Below are 16,826 nucleotides of genomic sequence, written 5' to 3' on the forward strand. Positions count from 1 at the left end.
CAGGTTCGGCGGCCGAAAGTCCCTCTAGAGCCGAAAGTCAGGCAGGTTCGGCGGCACCTTCGGCGGCCGAAACTCCCAGACAGAGACGAAACTCATGCATGTTCGGCGGCACCTTCGGCGGCCGAAAGTCCCAGACAGAGACGAAAGTCTCCCTTCGGGGGCAACTTCGGCAGCCGAAAGGCCTGCCTCACCAGCCATGTTCGGCGGCCGAAAGTGCCTTCGGCTGCCGAACCTGGTTTCTGCCGAAGGGCAGAAACTTGGCTCCCAAATGCATTTTCGCCTCCAAACTCGCCAATCATGCATATACCTCAGTTAAAACATGCATACAAGTTCCTAGGGGCCTCAAAACATCAAATACCCCAACTACAACACTTCAAACACACAAAAACAACATACATTGTCCAAGACATCAAGGTTAACCCATAACTCCACATATAACCTAACATGCATTTCTACCCATCGATCTAGCATAAAACTTATTGAAAACACATAAGGAGCTTAAGATCGGCTCTTACCTCTTGAAGATCGAGAGGGAGACGACCTAAACTTGGAGATCCAAGAAGATGAGCTCCTGAGTTCCCAAAGCTCCAAAACTTGTTTCAAAAGTTCAAAACCTTCAATGCAAGCTTAAAACTCAAGAAAAATGGTGGGGATTTGGAGGAAGAACACTAGGTTTGCAAAGTGAAAGTCGGAAGCTTGCTGTGGCCGAAAATGGGAGAAAGCTCGCCCATTTCGGCTAAGTGCCCCTTATATAGTGGCTGGCCAGGCCACGTTCGGGGGCCGAATGTGCCTCCGCATCCATGCAAATGTTCGGCGGCCGAACTTGACTTTCGGCGGCCGAACCTGAACTTCCCTAACTCATGCTTTCGGGGGCCTAACGTGCCTCCAAAACGCATGCATGTTCGGCGGCCGAACTTGACTTTCGGCGGCCGAACCTGGGTTTTCCTCCAATGCTATTTTCATGCAAAAACTCATTTAGTTTCATACTTTAAAACATTAAAATTCATGAAAACATTTTATAAAACATGTCTTTACCCTTCTAGAAGTTCCCGACATCCGAAATTCCACCGGACGGTAGGAATTCCGATACCGGAGTCTAGCCGGGTATTACAATGCAAACTTTTTTTTCTCTCAAAGATATAGAGAATATCATTTAAAAAAGACAATGGCCTAAACTACAAACTAACTAAGATTTTTAGGAGAAAAAAGCCAACTAAAAATAAAATCCTAAAGGCTCACCCATATGTAATCCGATAATAAATCTGACCAAACTAAAGAATAGTCGCTATTCAGCCGTCGGAAGAAAATATAACCACCATTGCCAACAAAAAAAATGGAATAGAAACTCCTACACAGTCGCTAAAGTCATAGAAAGCACACGAAAAAAATGGTGAAGTCAACAGTAAAAAGAAGGAAGATCCATCTTTCCAAATGCCATAGAGGAGCCGCTCTTCCCCAAAAAGAACAAGCATGTCAGTTTTGAGAGTAGCTGCGGAAGACTAGACACTAGAGAAAGGGAATCAAATCTCCACAATCAAATTCAAATAAACCAACGGTTGATAGATGGCATCAACATGGTCCAATTTTATAAAAAGTAATGTCTTCTCTCACCACTCTTATATTTTATTTTAAATATAATATTTTTACTTTTTTTCAGTTTTGGTGCAATTCACATGCTTGGATTTATTTGGTCCATTATACAAACTTTTAAATTAATTAGCTAAAAATCTTAAAATGGATTATTTTGACCCGTGATACATAATTGAGGAGGCATATTTAGATTTATTGCTATTAAATTACTTCTAAATTTACTATAAAGTAAGGTCCAGGAATAGACGCAAGTTATAAATCGTACCATGTAAAAACTTTAAATTATGAGAACGTGAATAGGTCGATCTAAACTAAATAACTTTTAGATTTATTTTATCGATGTGAAATTCTTTTTCACTCAAGCAGGTAATTGAATATTATAGAACATGAATCTAGATTTATCCGATAAGTGATCTATATTTAATTATTAAACTACATCAAGTTACATTCAAAAAAAGAAAATGTCGAGAGTAGTAAACTTGTCTTAAGTTAGCATTTTCTGGTCAAAACAATTGATATTCTCTCACAGCTAAAAGCATCATGGTTTCTTAACGAGAACACATGCATAATCAATAATACAAAAAACAATGAGGTTGATTATATGGATATCCGAAATTTATTACTTATTGGTTGAGGTGAGCTGACTGATTCCTTATGGAATTTTTTTTGTTAGACATAATAATATTCATTAAAACCTCAAAAGGCTTGAAAATACAAGTTGGATTGGCTTATTATAATAATTTATATAAGAGCAAATCCAACCTAGATAAGAAAGGGCCAAGGCCCAAAACCATACCCAACATAAATCGGACAGGTCATTTGAATAACATAACCGGATAACTTAACAATCTCTAAAAAGCAAATAGTTTAGTATTTTAATTTTATTAAACTATAAAAGTATATTATTTTCATAAAGGGGCTTTCAGTTTGACGAATTTAAATTAAATGGATTATAATGTTAAAGTATTTCAAATAGAAAGACATATTTATTAATTTTGATATATTTTAATAACATAGAAGTAATTTTTTTTAAATTTAATTTTTATAAATTTCTTATTAATAAGGAAGAAGTTCATTTGATATTATTGTTGAAGCAGTTAACATAAAAAAATTTACTTTTTAAATATATTGATTAGAAAGTAATGAAAAATAATTTAATTAATTACTAAATTTTAATGAATATTAAAAAAAGATAATAGTGTTTAAAGTATTTTACATTTTTTAATTAAAATAGTCACTTTATTTCATAAAAAAAAACTCTTTTTAAGTTTTTTTTTTTTGAAAAAAATACTAGTTAAAATATTTAAAGGACTAAATTATAATTAATCACGTTTTCTAACGTTTTCCGGTAATATGAGGACTGATAAAAAAATTTTAAAATTTTTTATAATATATTTTTAAAAAAATTTACTAATGAGTTTTCACAGAGATGAAACATGAAACGGTAGGTTTCCCTCTATATGAGTCGACCAGTAAAAGATAAAGTCAAGTAAACGCACTGTAATGTCATTGCGCTCCCTCCAGCAGTGTGGTCGTCGCTGAACATTGGAAAAACTGGCATTCCTTGTTTGACCCGACGAATTGAAAACCCTTCTCTTTTCTGCTTTCTGCTTCTCATTTTCACACCCATCCTTGCTTTTTCAATTACCATTTCCTTGTTTCTTCTTTCTTTTGCTTGATTTCTTCTCTCTTCAATTGAATGTTCAAACAATATCACTTTCTTTGAAATTTAAGGGCTTCTTTCTCTGTGGATATTCACTCATTTCACGCTTTTTTCGATCTCTTCAGTTTCGGTTCTTCAAATATCAGGTGGGTTTTGTTGATCTTCCAATTTCTCAGTTCTTGATTTTGATCAATTTTCGACTTTAGTCAACTGGGTCGCTCTGCACTAGGTCAATTTTAGCTATATTGCTTGAATTATTGCTGCTGTTGCTGCTTTTATTCTCTTTTGGGTATCTGTGATTCTATTTGGTTATATATGAATAGAAGTACCCATGCGGGTATGCTAAATCTCGGTTATGATGCTAATTTTCTTTTTGTTTCTTCAGGTTTTGTTGTTATGAAGTTGGGCCGTCGTAAATTCTGTTATTTTCAAGCTCCAGTGTGCAAAAGATAGCAATTTTAGGTTTTTTTTAGCAAAATTATACGGCTTTCTGCGTAAACATGATGCTGGGCAGACCTGTTCTTGAGATTTTAGTTAGCATTTGTCTCTGGTTGTTGCTTAGCTGTACTTTGAGCTATGGTACTGAGACAGATATTGCTTGCCTGAAGAGTATAAAAGACTCACTTGAAGACCCTTTTAAGTACTTGAAGTCTTCATGGGACTTTAACAACAATACCGAAGGATACATTTGTGGATTTACGGGTGTTGAATGTTGGCACCCGGATGAGAGCAGGGTCTTAAATCTCCGTCTTTCGGATATGGGGCTCAGGGGTCGATTCCCTACTGGACTTCAGAATTGCACGAGCATAACTGGTGTTGATCTTTCAAACAACAACCTTTTTGGACCCATTCCAGATAATATCTCTAAAATCATTGGGTTTGTGACATCTCTTCAACTCTCATCCAACAATTTCTCTGGAAGCATTCCAGAAAACCTTGCAAATTGTAGCTTTTTGAATATTCTTAAACTCGATCACAACCGGTTGACAGGTCAAATTCCTCCACAACTTGGCTTGTTAGGTCGGCTTAAAACATTTAGTGTAGCCAATAATCTTCTCACTGGACCTGTTCCAACATTCCTAAATGCCACTGTGACAGCAGATGATTATGCAAATAATGTAGGACTGTGCGGGAAGCCTTTGGACAACTGCCCTGGAACTTCAAAGGGCCCTTCTCCTGGGGTTATTGCTGGGGCTGCAATTGGTGGGTCTACCGTTGCTGCAATAGCTGTGGGTATTGCTATGCTTTTCTACTACCGAAAGGTGTCTAAGATGAAAAAGAAGAAGGATGATGACCCTGAAGGAAATAAATGGGCAAAGAGTTTAAAAGGAATAAAGGGCACTAAGGCAAGTTACATTAATGCATCTGCTTTAAAATTAAGCAAAAATTCTTGTTAGTTTCACTTGAAAGTTTAAACAGTTTGCTTTTTGTTAAATTATTTATTCTCATAGGATTAATTGTGAAGATTTTTGTGTTTCCAGGTTTCTATGTTTGAGAAATCCGTTTCTAAAATGAAATTGGGTGACCTTATGAAGGCTACTAACAGCTTCAACAAAGATAATATTATTGGATCGGGAAGAACAGGGACTATATATAAAGCAGTGCTTGAGGATGGCACTTTTCTAATGGTTAAGAGATTGCAGGATTCAAAGCACTCTGAAAACGAATTTGTATCAGAAATGTCTACTCTGGGGAGTGTGAAACATCCTAACTTGGTTCCCCTTTTAGGTTTCTGCATGGCTAATAAGGAAAGGCTTTTGGTTTACAAGTATATGCCAAATGGTACCCTGCATGATAATCTGCATACCACAGATGATGGTAAGAAACCAATGGAATGGCCTATAAGGCTCAAAATTGCTACAAGGGCAGCTCGGGGATTTGCATGGCTCCATCATAACTGTAATCCCCGTATTCTCCACCGAAATATAAGTTCTAAATGCATCTTGTTGGATGCAGATTTAGAGCCTAAAATATCTGATTTTGGTCTTGCCAGGCTAATGAATCCAGTTGATACCCATTTGAGTACCTTTGTGAATGGAGAATTTGGCGATTTGGGTTATGTTGCTCCAGAGTATACAAAAACTCTGGTGGCCACTACAAAGGGGGATGTTTACAGCTTTGGAACTGTGCTTCTGGAGCTAGTGACTGGTGAGAGACCTACACACGTGGCTAAAGCTTCTGAAAGTTTTAAGGGCAGTTTGGTTGAATGGATTATGCAGCTGTCTGGCAACTCTGAACTTCAAGATGCCATAGACAAATCGTTGGTTGGGAAGGGTGTTGATAATGAGATTTTCCAGTTTCTTAAAGTTGCATGTACTTGTGTATCAGCAAATCCCAAGGAGAGGCCAACTATGTTTGAAGTATACCAGCTTCTAAGGGCTATTGGGGAGAATTACCATTTTACTACTGAGGATGGGATTACTATGCCTTCAGACAATGGTGATGCTGATTACATAGAGGAACTTATTGTTGCTCAAGAAGTAAGAGGGGGGAATTAAAAGTGTGAGGTAGGGGAAGTATTTTTCCATAATTTTATGTAATTAGCTGTTGTGCCTTGTTGAAATAAATGTTAAAATTTACGCATACTCTTATAGTTCATGCCTTATTGAGAAGTTGCCTTAATGATATCACTTTACAGTAGCATTAATCTTGGCTCTGTTGTTAGCATCTTGTATAATTAAAATTCCTCAACATTTCAATATATATGTTTTCAAATTTCTTTCTTTTTTTGTATATATTGGCCAGTTATGGGTGATGTAATATTTGTGTGGATTCTGTCAGACAGCACTCTGGATGTGGAAGACCTCCATTACTAACAGTGGGAGCTTTTGAATCTTAGGGTCTGTTTGGTTTTGATGTCCATGTTGTTTTTGTTTGTTGTCCAATAGTTTAAAGAAGTTGCTTTGCGAAATCATGCTTGTTTTTTTGCTACTTAATGTCTTAATAGAAAAACAAGTTGACTGAAAACTACAAAAATTGTTTTTGCTTGTTTCACCAACTACTACAACCTTTTACTGTTGGGCAACCACCAAATACAGAACACAGCATGGATGACAACAAGGGTGTTAGCAGTAGACTTGTGCTTTGGGAGTGTTAAACTTTCAGCTATTCGCAAAAGCTACCTGGCGATTTCATTTGGAATCTTATGAAAAATCAGTACCTGCAAGAGGTTTATTACTTTTGTTTTAATTATTAAGCTCGTTTAAGTTGGTTGCTGGCAGTGTGGAAATTATATTAAAATTTATGTATCTCAACCCGAGTGTTAGAAGCCTGTCTCGTCGGTCTGTCAAAATCCCGGCATCATCAAGCTGTGTGACTCGTGTCTTACCGTCACCTCTCCTTGACCTCAATTTCCATGATTCTTCGTAGGCATCAGTTGCGGTGCATAAATCCCAGTTTCCTTCATCATTACCTTGTTTGCAAAGATTCATTTACTTTTTATTCATTTTGTAAAAAATAATTCAAATAATTAGAATAAAAATATTTAAATTTTACATTTAATATCAATAACAATTCTAATTTATTCAATGACGAAAAATATATCACTCACAGATTTAATTTGATAATAAGTACATTTAGTCTGGTGGTAAGAGCATTTAAATATTTGAGTAAATTCGAGAAATCTCAAATTCTATTCTTTCGATTTTCAATTTTCAGTTTAAAAGGAATATAAGTGTATATAAATATTATATAAACTATTTTATGTAATACAAAAATAATAATGATGATTAATAGATATTGTAAATTATATTTATTCATTTTAAAATAGTTTATAGACTTTACATATATATTTTAAATAGATTAAAATTGTTAATCTTTAATAATAATTTGGACTATAATTAATTAACCTTTTAAATTATACTAATTAGCAAATATTTGTTAAACATATTATAGGTGATTTTATTAGTGCTCTTCCATCGTAGTTTTGACCAAAAATTAATAAATAATACATAGTATAATACTTGTATTAATTTAAAATTCATTCAAATAATTATTTTAAGAGTTAATTATAATTTAAAAAAACAAAAATAAAAATTTCAGATATGATATTAAAGGTTTTGACAATAACTATAATTAAATCTAAATTTTTAAAATTTTTTAATCAGTTTGATGAATTATCAAAGATATTGAATATAATTATAATGAATTCAAAAATTAGAATTTTATTATTAAAAATTAAAATTTTTTACTATAATTATAATTAAATTTATAGTTGTAGTCTTTTATTGCTAATAATTCTTTTTATTATTTTTATACAATTGGTTTCTATCGCTGTTTAAATTCAAAATATTTTAATATTAAACATAATTTCAACATCACTCAATTCGTATTTGACTAAATTATATTTTAGTTTATAAATTTTACTATAATTAATGGATCGATTCTTATATTTTTAAAATTAAACACTTAAATTTTTTTATAATTAGTTCGTTCAAATTAAAAATTTTTATTTTTTTATTATTTTTAAATGAACAAAGTACCCTTGAGTTTTTGAGTTTTAATATAATTAATAGATCAATCTTTATATTTTTAAAATTTTACACTTAAATCCATCGTTCTCATCTATTATAATTTAAATATTTTAATTCTTATTTTTTATTTAAAAAAACATTTAATTTTTGTCTGTAATATCTCATTTAACTAATTTTCAATACTCTTTATTTTTCGATTTTTATTCATTAAAATATAATTTTAAAATTTTCAGAAAATATTTATAATTTCAGTTATTTTTAAGTGGTACTAAATAATCTTTAACTAGATTATAAATTTTTATAAAAAATATTATAAAAAAAAAATTATACTTTTAAAAGAAATTTAACTATACACTAATTTTGAACTAATACCTATAATAAATAGAAAAATAATAATTTTAAATGGATTAAATAGAGCGAAATTTAAGAATTTAATTTTAAAAATATAAAAATTAATCTGTTAATTATACTAAATTCGTGATGGAAAATATAATTTAAACAATATAAAATTTTTTATACATATAGAAAAGAATTTAAGTGAAATATAGAAATATTTATTTTCTGATTAATTAATTATCGAAATTATAGATAAAATAATTTTGAATTTAAATAAATTATATATATAGAAATTTAAATATTTAATTTTAAAAATAAATGTATGGATATATTAATAATTAAATATTAAAGTATAATTTATCCTCGTACCCACTTTGTTGTTGACAAATGTCATTGTGATGAAACAAATGTAATGGTGGGTGCTTTTCCATTGCATCTCAAATTGGATTTGGGTGGATGCATTCAACATTTATTTATTTATTTATTTTATGATTGTGGTATAGTATGTATTTCTTTTTTTTTTAAAAAAAAAATTGCATACTTTGAATTGGTTAAACCTATATGTACAAGTTTCAAACATTATTAATTATAATTAAGTCCCTTTAGCCGCCCCTATTCAAACTTTGTGCAAGTTGCTTCCATTTCTTTGACCTTTTCACCCCATGTAAAATCTCTCACAACTCCAATTTTTTTTATTTTGATAAATTATTATAAAATCTCAAAATTTTTTAAAAAATTATTAATTCATTCTTATTTTAAAATCATTCAATTAAAATATCCTTATATTTATTAAATTTAATTATTTAGTTCTTTTATTAGAAAAACTATTAATTACTTTAAATATTTATATTATTTACTCTCAATAATTTTAATTATATATAATCACCGCTGGATTTCTCCACCTCGGACTGGACTAGGCTCATATCGTGAGCCCATCATTTGAGGAGGTCTAAGGCCTTCCCCGTGAGACTGGTCCAGCCCGTTCCCCTCCAGATCGGACTCCAACTAATTTCCTCAATCAGGCCAGCTTAACCTCTTAGACCCGATGAATAGATCCTTCTTGGACTCGGCCCGTGACTTATCTTCCGGTTCAGTCTGGAATCAGGATCCATACGCATGCGCGTCCGGGGAGAATCAGGAGCCGTTACGCATGGGACAGAGATCTGATTTCCTCGTACATCCGTATCAACGTAACAGGGACATGTGGTCCAATTATATACGTTCTGTTAACACGTCACTAGCAGACAAAAAAAAACATATAAAAAGAGAAATACTCTCCTATAAAGAGAGGGTTTTTTCTAATTTTACAGAACCCATTGTAAAACTCTATTTTCTGAATCTCAGATCATCAATACATATTATTTATTATTTATATTATTTAGTATAATTTTTTTAACATAAAAGTTAAAGCATTTGATTTTTTTAAAATATAAAAATATTAATTGTATAGTTTTGAAATAATTATTACTTGTCATGATTCAAGAGTATGAACTACGGACTACTTATTTTATTTTATTTAATATTTTAATAATAATTTAAAAATAAATTTAAATTAAAAATATAAAATTTGACATTTTTTAATGATTTGAGAGGCCATTACAAGAGCTAATGGACATATAAGCTATGACAAATGCATCTTCAAAAACCCTTTCAACTTCTACGTAAGGTATCAACAAATCGGCCTAATTAATTATAACATCATTGGTCACCGAGAGATTGGCCTGTTCTTTCTTATGATTTTTCAAATTTAATCTTTCATATGACCGTTGCTGTTATTGATTTTAATTTTATAATGTAATAATTATTTTTGTATTTTTTAAACATTATATAGTTATTATTGGATTTTGTTATGCTGAGTTTTATTTGAATATATGTATAGTAATTAAACAAAGGAATAACCGTGGTTGGCATTAATTACGAATATATGTAAATTTATATATGATTTTATTTTTTAATAAAAATAGTACTAGTAAAAAAATTAAATTTTTTCATTTTGAACAATAAAAATAATAAAAAAATTAAATTAAATTAAATTTTTATAAAATTATAATATTTCTATTAAATTTTTAAAATATTAAAAATAAAGTATGAAAAATAAAAAATCTATTAAAAAATCTAACCGATCAAATCCAATCGAATCATATCGATGTAATTTAATTTAATTTTTATTCAAAATCAATTCTATAAATATTAAATTTCAATTTTAGCTTATTCCTTTGGTTGTTCACCCTTGCCAACTATAATAATTTATTCAAAGTTTTACTATTTAATTTTTAGATATTACTATTATTAATAAATCAGTCTCTACTATTTTAAAAATTTATTAAAATATATTTATTTTTTTTCTATTAATAAAATAGTTTTTTCATATAATTTTACCATTAAAAATAAACAAAAGACCATATTATTCTCTTTTTTCTTTAATTTTTTTCATAAAAAATTTAAATTTTAAAAATTAGATTATTGACAAAAAAGAAAAAAAATTGTATTTTAAAAATTGAATTATTGTGGAGAAAAAAGGAAAAAGTAAAAAAATTTAAAAATTGAGTTATTAAAAGAAAAAAAAATAAATTATTGAAGATAAAATTAAAATTTAAAATTTTTTATTTCTTATTTAATTTTAATAAAAAATAAAATTGAATGGCTATTTTATTAATAAAAATATAAAATAAAATAAAAATATTTTAATAAATTTTTAAAAATATAAAAATTAATTTATTAATAATAATAATAATAATATTCAAAAATTAAATAATAAACCATCCAAAATTAATTTTTATGAATTCAAAGGCATGTCTCGGTGTACTTATTGATGGCTTATGTTTGTAAGCGGGATTGTCTCTTTCAGTGAAAAAAAACAAAAAGAAATAAAAAGGATTTGCTTTTGCTAAATAAAAGTATTTTGTCATGTCGTTTTGGCAGTATTTCTTTGTGTTTATTGTTGTTATTATCTCTAGAAACACGAAATAATGATAAAAAAAAAAAAAAACAACAATGACATCGTCTTCGTATCTAGATGTCGGTATTATTTGGGATTTAACTCTCAATATTTAAATTAAAATTATAATTTATTAAAAATTTGATTTATAAAAATTACAGTAATATAATATAAATTTGTTGATATATTGTTAAGAAAATTAAGAATGGTTTACTTTACTGTTGATTATATTTTAATTTATTACTGATAAGAGAAACTTGTTATTTTTATTTTTTGAATAAACTTTCAATAACATAATAAAGTTATATTTAATTATTATAAATTTTATAGATCTATCTGTTCATTAGATATTAAATTATAGTTTAGGTTTAATAGATAAATATTAGCAAAAATACATGGGTTGATGTTTGTTCTCAAGTATTTATCTGATTGGGCTGTTAGTCTTTATGATAATCACTCAAATGTAAGCATTCATTATAGATAAGACAGTTTTTTTAAAAAAAAAATATTTTTTTTAATAAAAAAATATTTTTTATTGATTAAATTTCTCAAACGTTTCAAATGTTAAAAAATATAAAAAAATATTTTTTAAAAAATATTTTTTGTAAAATAAACTGAGCCTAAAAATTTTTAATTTAGTTGTGTGAAAATTATTTTTAAAATTATGATATTTTAAATTCAAAATTGAGTTGAAACCAATGAATAACAAAGAAAATTCTCAAGGATTTATAAGCTTTTCACAAGCTGTAATATGATGAACCCACAAATTCAATTTTTCTTTATAGCCTTGAAAGGGAAAAAGAATGAGGAAAATGTATATAATCCTTATTTTTTTTTAAATTTTACATAGTACATAATCTTCCATATGGCATGGTAAATGTTATTGTTTGATTTACATTTGTTAATGTACATAATTAATAAGCTTAATCTTGCTAATAATCTCATGCTTATTGATATTATCTGTAGATGGTTAACTAAATATTAAATATGTAATACAATAAAAAAAAATAAAGTGGTTAATATTTATAAATAATAATTTTGAAATTCAAATCAGTAAAAAGTATTTTGAATTTAGAATATTAGGGAGAACAATTTGTGGAATTGACCTGGAAGAAGAGTTTCTATTGTTTGGATGAGTGTTTCAATTGCTCATCCATGACTGGATGAGTCATGCTAAGTGATGAGTTATCATGGATGAGTCTTATGGTTATTTCATTCATGACTAGACGGGTCATACAATTGACTCATCCATGACCGAGTGGATTAGTCATTATGAATGGATCTTATGGTCGACTCATTCATGACTAAACTAGTATTCTAATTAACTCATCAATGACGCGATGAATCTTACAATTGATCATAAAATGAGTCTTATTGTTGAACCGTCTATAATTGAATGATAAATTTTATGGTTGACTCATCCATGACCGAGTGGATGAGTTATTATGAATAAGTCTTAGAAATGACTCATTAATGTCTGTGCAAGTCTTCCAATTGACACATTCATGACAGGATGAGTCTTACAATTGCTCATCCATGACAGAATTAGTCTTACTGTTGACATCCATAATCGAATGAGTTTTATGATTGACGCATTTATAATTGGATAAGTCATACGGATAACCATCATAACTAAATGAGCCATTTGGGAATGATGTTATAACGTTTATATCACTTATGCTATTATTTGCTTAATAAAGAAATTTTTATATGTATTCGATCTATTATGAATCCAAAACCCAATAGAATGAGTATCATTTAAGTTTTTCAAAGGTGGATCCATTTGTTTTTAAAATTGATGATGGACAAGATTTTTTCTGTCCAATAAATGGTCGGGAACTTTTAATTAAGAAAAGTTATTTAAACTTAAAGTTTAAAAAAGGAGTGATATGCTTATATTAATAATTCAGAGTTGGTAAGTACGTTGAAGAAAAGTTATTGAAATTGCTCAGACATAAAACAATATTAGGATTTAATTAATGTCGCCACAAATTCATCTATGTTTCTGTCTGAAGTTCCACCTTCATCAATGGCTGCTTTGGATAACTTTTTCCATTTCCTTGCATTTTCCTTAATTTCATTTCCTTTCTTTCCTTCCATTACTTCCCTTAAGCAAAGCTCCACTACTTCTCTTCTCACGATACCATTCTCATCAGGCCGAGCTCTAATTCCCATTTTCCAAACATCCTCCACAAACTTAGCATTAGTGGGCTGGTCTGACCAATGTGGCATTGCTATTAATGGAACTCCCAAGCTCAAAGCTTCAAGAACAGAATTGAACCCACAATGGGTAAGAAAGCAACCAATCGCCTCATGGGCTAGGACCTCCAGCTGTGGGCACCATGCAACCACCAAACCCTTCTCAGATGTCTCGTCTATGAAGTTGCCAGGCAGCTTAGATTGCTGTGATTCTCTAACAACCCACAAGAAATAGCGGTTGCTTCCCTTCAACCCACAAGCTAACTCCTCCATTTGTTCAACTCCAAGTTCTGCCATGCTCCCAAAAGACACGTAAACCACTGAACCACTGGGCTTGTCAAGCAACCAATTTGTGCAAGCACTAGAATTAGGCTTGAAGAGATTGATCCCATAGTCATTATCATCTTCTATTCTTTTATCCAAGTACATGGATGGAAGTGTTGGTCCTATCGTCCTCACTTTCCAACTTTTAGCCATCCAATCCAAAACCTGTAGTTAATCAGAAAACACCAACTAGGTGAAAAAAATTGTTATGCATTTTGTGGAGATTAACCCATAGACACTGCTACAAAGATGGACATAAGATATCACCCGAAAATTGTTGTCTTATATAGATATAGAGTAAAAAATTAATTTTTTTTTTACAATAATTTAAATTATTGCCAAATAGTAGAATTAATAATATTAAAATAATAATTTTATAAGTGCTGCTCCTCAAATATAAATTCTAAAACAGTGTATATCATGTTAAGGTTTTTTTGGATATATAAATAAAATCTTAAAAAAAAAAAAGCACAGACCTCTTCCTCCAATTTCTCAAAAGTGTTATGAAGAATCCAGTCTGCTTCATCAAAGTTTGTGAACTGATTCACCAACAGATCGTAAATAGCAATAGGATATAAGCTGATATTATATATAAAAGATGGCGTCTCTGAAGCTTCCAGGATCGGCAATCCAGGAAGTGAAACAACTGGCTCTGTTAATGGAACCTGAAGGAGACCCCTCTGCACATGGTAATACACGTTGCTGACAGCACAAGATTGAGTGAAAAATGCAACACTCAGCACCCCAAATTGCTTGGCAACGTCAAGTGCCCATGGAAAGAACCCATCGTAAACAAGAGCATTCACAGGGTGGCTAGAATCATTGAGATTCTTGATTAAAGTAGCCAAGGTTTCTGAACCAACGGCTTTGAGAGTAGAGTAGTAAACTTCTGGGCTTTCAGCCTGCGCATAGCCACCTTCATCGAAGCCATCAGATATGGTTTCAAAATCAATCATGCTGGTTGGTTCTATGGTCATGGATTTGGAGAGATATCTTGTGTTGGCTAGCGTGGCCTTGACTCCTTTGGACACTAAGCGTTTGCAGAATTGAAGCATTGGGTTTATGTGCCCTTGAGCAGGATATGGGAGAACTAAAACATGAGCTAACCAGACCTTTTGATTCCTGTTCTCCATTGTTTCTCTCTTGATATTGGAAGTGCTTTTTGTTTCACTGATACAAGCCATCTATATAGAGATGGAAAGGGTTAAATTGATTGTTAATTAGGAGAGTTTGTTTTTAAAATTATTATTAAAGAAGAAGAGGAAGAATACAAGTCATCAAAGAAGAGTAAGAGGTAGAATATAAGATGATCATGAAGATAATAATTAAAGAATATAGTTTGGATGTGTAGAAACAGAAATATCCAGATCCAGTCGATTATAGATTTAAATTATATGAAAATAAATTATATTTAAAAAATAATTTATATGTTTAGACTTATAGTTAATCGTATTCAAATAAGATTTATAGTGTAAAAAAATAATTAATAAAATAAATTATCGATATTAACCCTTTAAAATATTAATAATAGGTAAAAAAATAATAATTATATTTTAAAATGAATATAATTAAAATTTTAATAAAAATTATTTTTTTAATATACGTATATGTATAAAAAAATAAAATCAACGGAAATTACAGGAGTATTTTATAAAATTTATAAATTAAACAGTTTTATTTTTATAAAATTTTTTAATGTAAAATTAATTACTAAATTATATATTTTTTATAATTATAAATTTAATTTGGTGGTGGTGGTGAGTGGATCTGATTAAATTTAAAAATTTTAAATTTTATTCTCGATCCGATTTAAAAAAAATAAAATTACGTATTTGGCCTTATGAAAAGCTAGCCAATGCCTGGTGTGTGCATGTCTCCATCACTTGCAATAATGCTCATCAATTTGAACTGAAGACATCTTGTCTTGAGAATCTCTAATACGCATTCAATGACTTCATTTACTCATCAAATTAAATAATTAATCTCAATTCTTAATTAATATTTTCCAAAATTTTAAAATTCAGGTAAAACAAAATCTTTGAGTACACGAACTTAGTAATTAAATTAATCAGTTAATCACAAATAGACAAATCACTTGTATTCAAAATTTTATTAAAAATAACAAAAATAAAATAAAATACGACCAAAGTCCACAATATATATATATATATATATATATATTCTAAAAATAAAAACATCATTAAATAAGGTCTAAAAAGATCTAAAAGTCCATAGATTATAAGGTTTCAAAATAAGAAGTCTTAATCCAGCCTAACTCCATGACCAAACAACCAATTCAAAGAGAAAGAAAACCTTAAAACTAATCGGATTATTCAAATCCAACCTAGAGAAGCACGGAAAATCTTAAGGCGTTGTTCATCAGCCATAGAGCTCAACAAAAACCGTTCACCGCCACTGCCAAGTCATCAGACCACCAGACTGAGAAGACAACAAGAGAAACCTATTTACAGGACACCCGAAGCTCCGACGATGGTGAGAGAAAAATATATTGTGTTAAAATATTCTGATAAGAAAAATAAAAATAAGTTTTCAATATATATATAATTACAAAGTGGGTCCACTTAAAATAAAATAAGAAAAAATATAATTAATGTTTATCCTTTCCCTCGTGTCCACTCAATAGTCGAAAAGCCACACCGCACCTTAGAGCCTTGGACGTATAAATACCTAGTGAAAAAACAATATAATTTAATTAATTTAATTTAATTTAATTTAATTTAATTTAATTTAATTTATAGGACATTATGCAATATATTGCAGATTTTAGTGCATATATTTAAGAAAAAAAATTATTTAATTTTTATTAAAATAAATAAATTTATTAATTAATCTTTTAATTTTTTTAAAAAATTTTAAAAAATTTATTAATTAAAAATTTTATTAATTTAAATAATTAAATATTTTACTGTTTAATTTTTATATTATAAAAATATTTATTAATTGATTTTTAAATTTTATAAAAATATTTATTAATTAGTTTTCTGTATTAAATATATTTTAAATTTTTTTATAATATTTAATAATTAAATATTTATTAAATCAATTTTTTAAAAAATATTTTAATTTATTTTTAAAACGAATAAATTAACTAATAAAAATTTTTATCACGGTAATCAGTAACTTTTTTTTTCTATATTTAATTGAGTTTTTTTATCATTTGATTTATTCTTTATTTTCTTTATTATTTTTAATACATCTAAATACATATATGTTTACGAAATAAATATCGACTTTGAAGTAAAATACGGTTTTATTTTTATTTTTTATTCTTCTTGTAAAAAAT

At 29.2% G+C, this 16,826-nt stretch overlaps 2 protein-coding genes across 2 annotated transcripts; one reads left to right on the top strand and one right to left on the bottom strand.

The window, feature by feature from the left end:
- The first annotated feature begins 3,069 nt into the window (after positions 1 to 3,069).
- Positions 3,070 to 5,988, top strand: LOC110629955 (probably inactive leucine-rich repeat receptor-like protein kinase At5g48380). The gene is made up of 3 exons (XM_043949888.1): positions 3,070 to 3,399; positions 3,639 to 4,599; positions 4,735 to 5,988. Exons 2-3 carry the CDS (start codon positions 3,754 to 3,756, stop codon positions 5,749 to 5,751), a joined length of 1,863 nt encoding a protein of 620 aa, XP_043805823.1. The 5' UTR covers positions 3,070 to 3,399; positions 3,639 to 3,753; the 3' UTR covers positions 5,752 to 5,988.
- A 6,884-nt stretch (positions 5,989 to 12,872) lies between these two features.
- LOC110629670 (UDP-glycosyltransferase 74G1) lies at positions 12,873 to 14,798 on the bottom strand. The gene is made up of 2 exons (XM_021776755.2): positions 13,999 to 14,798; positions 12,873 to 13,687 (listed from the first exon to the last, which is right to left on the bottom strand). Exons 1-2 carry the CDS (start codon positions 14,704 to 14,706, stop codon positions 12,965 to 12,967), a joined length of 1,431 nt encoding a protein of 476 aa, XP_021632447.1. The 5' UTR covers positions 14,707 to 14,798; the 3' UTR covers positions 12,873 to 12,964.
- Between the last annotated feature and the right edge of the window lie 2,028 nt (positions 14,799 to 16,826).

The sequence above is a fragment of the Manihot esculenta genome, chromosome 13 (assembly GCF_001659605.2).
Source record: "Manihot esculenta cultivar AM560-2 chromosome 13, M.esculenta_v8, whole genome shotgun sequence".
NCBI classification, from domain to species: Eukaryota; Viridiplantae; Streptophyta; class Magnoliopsida; order Malpighiales; family Euphorbiaceae; genus Manihot; species Manihot esculenta.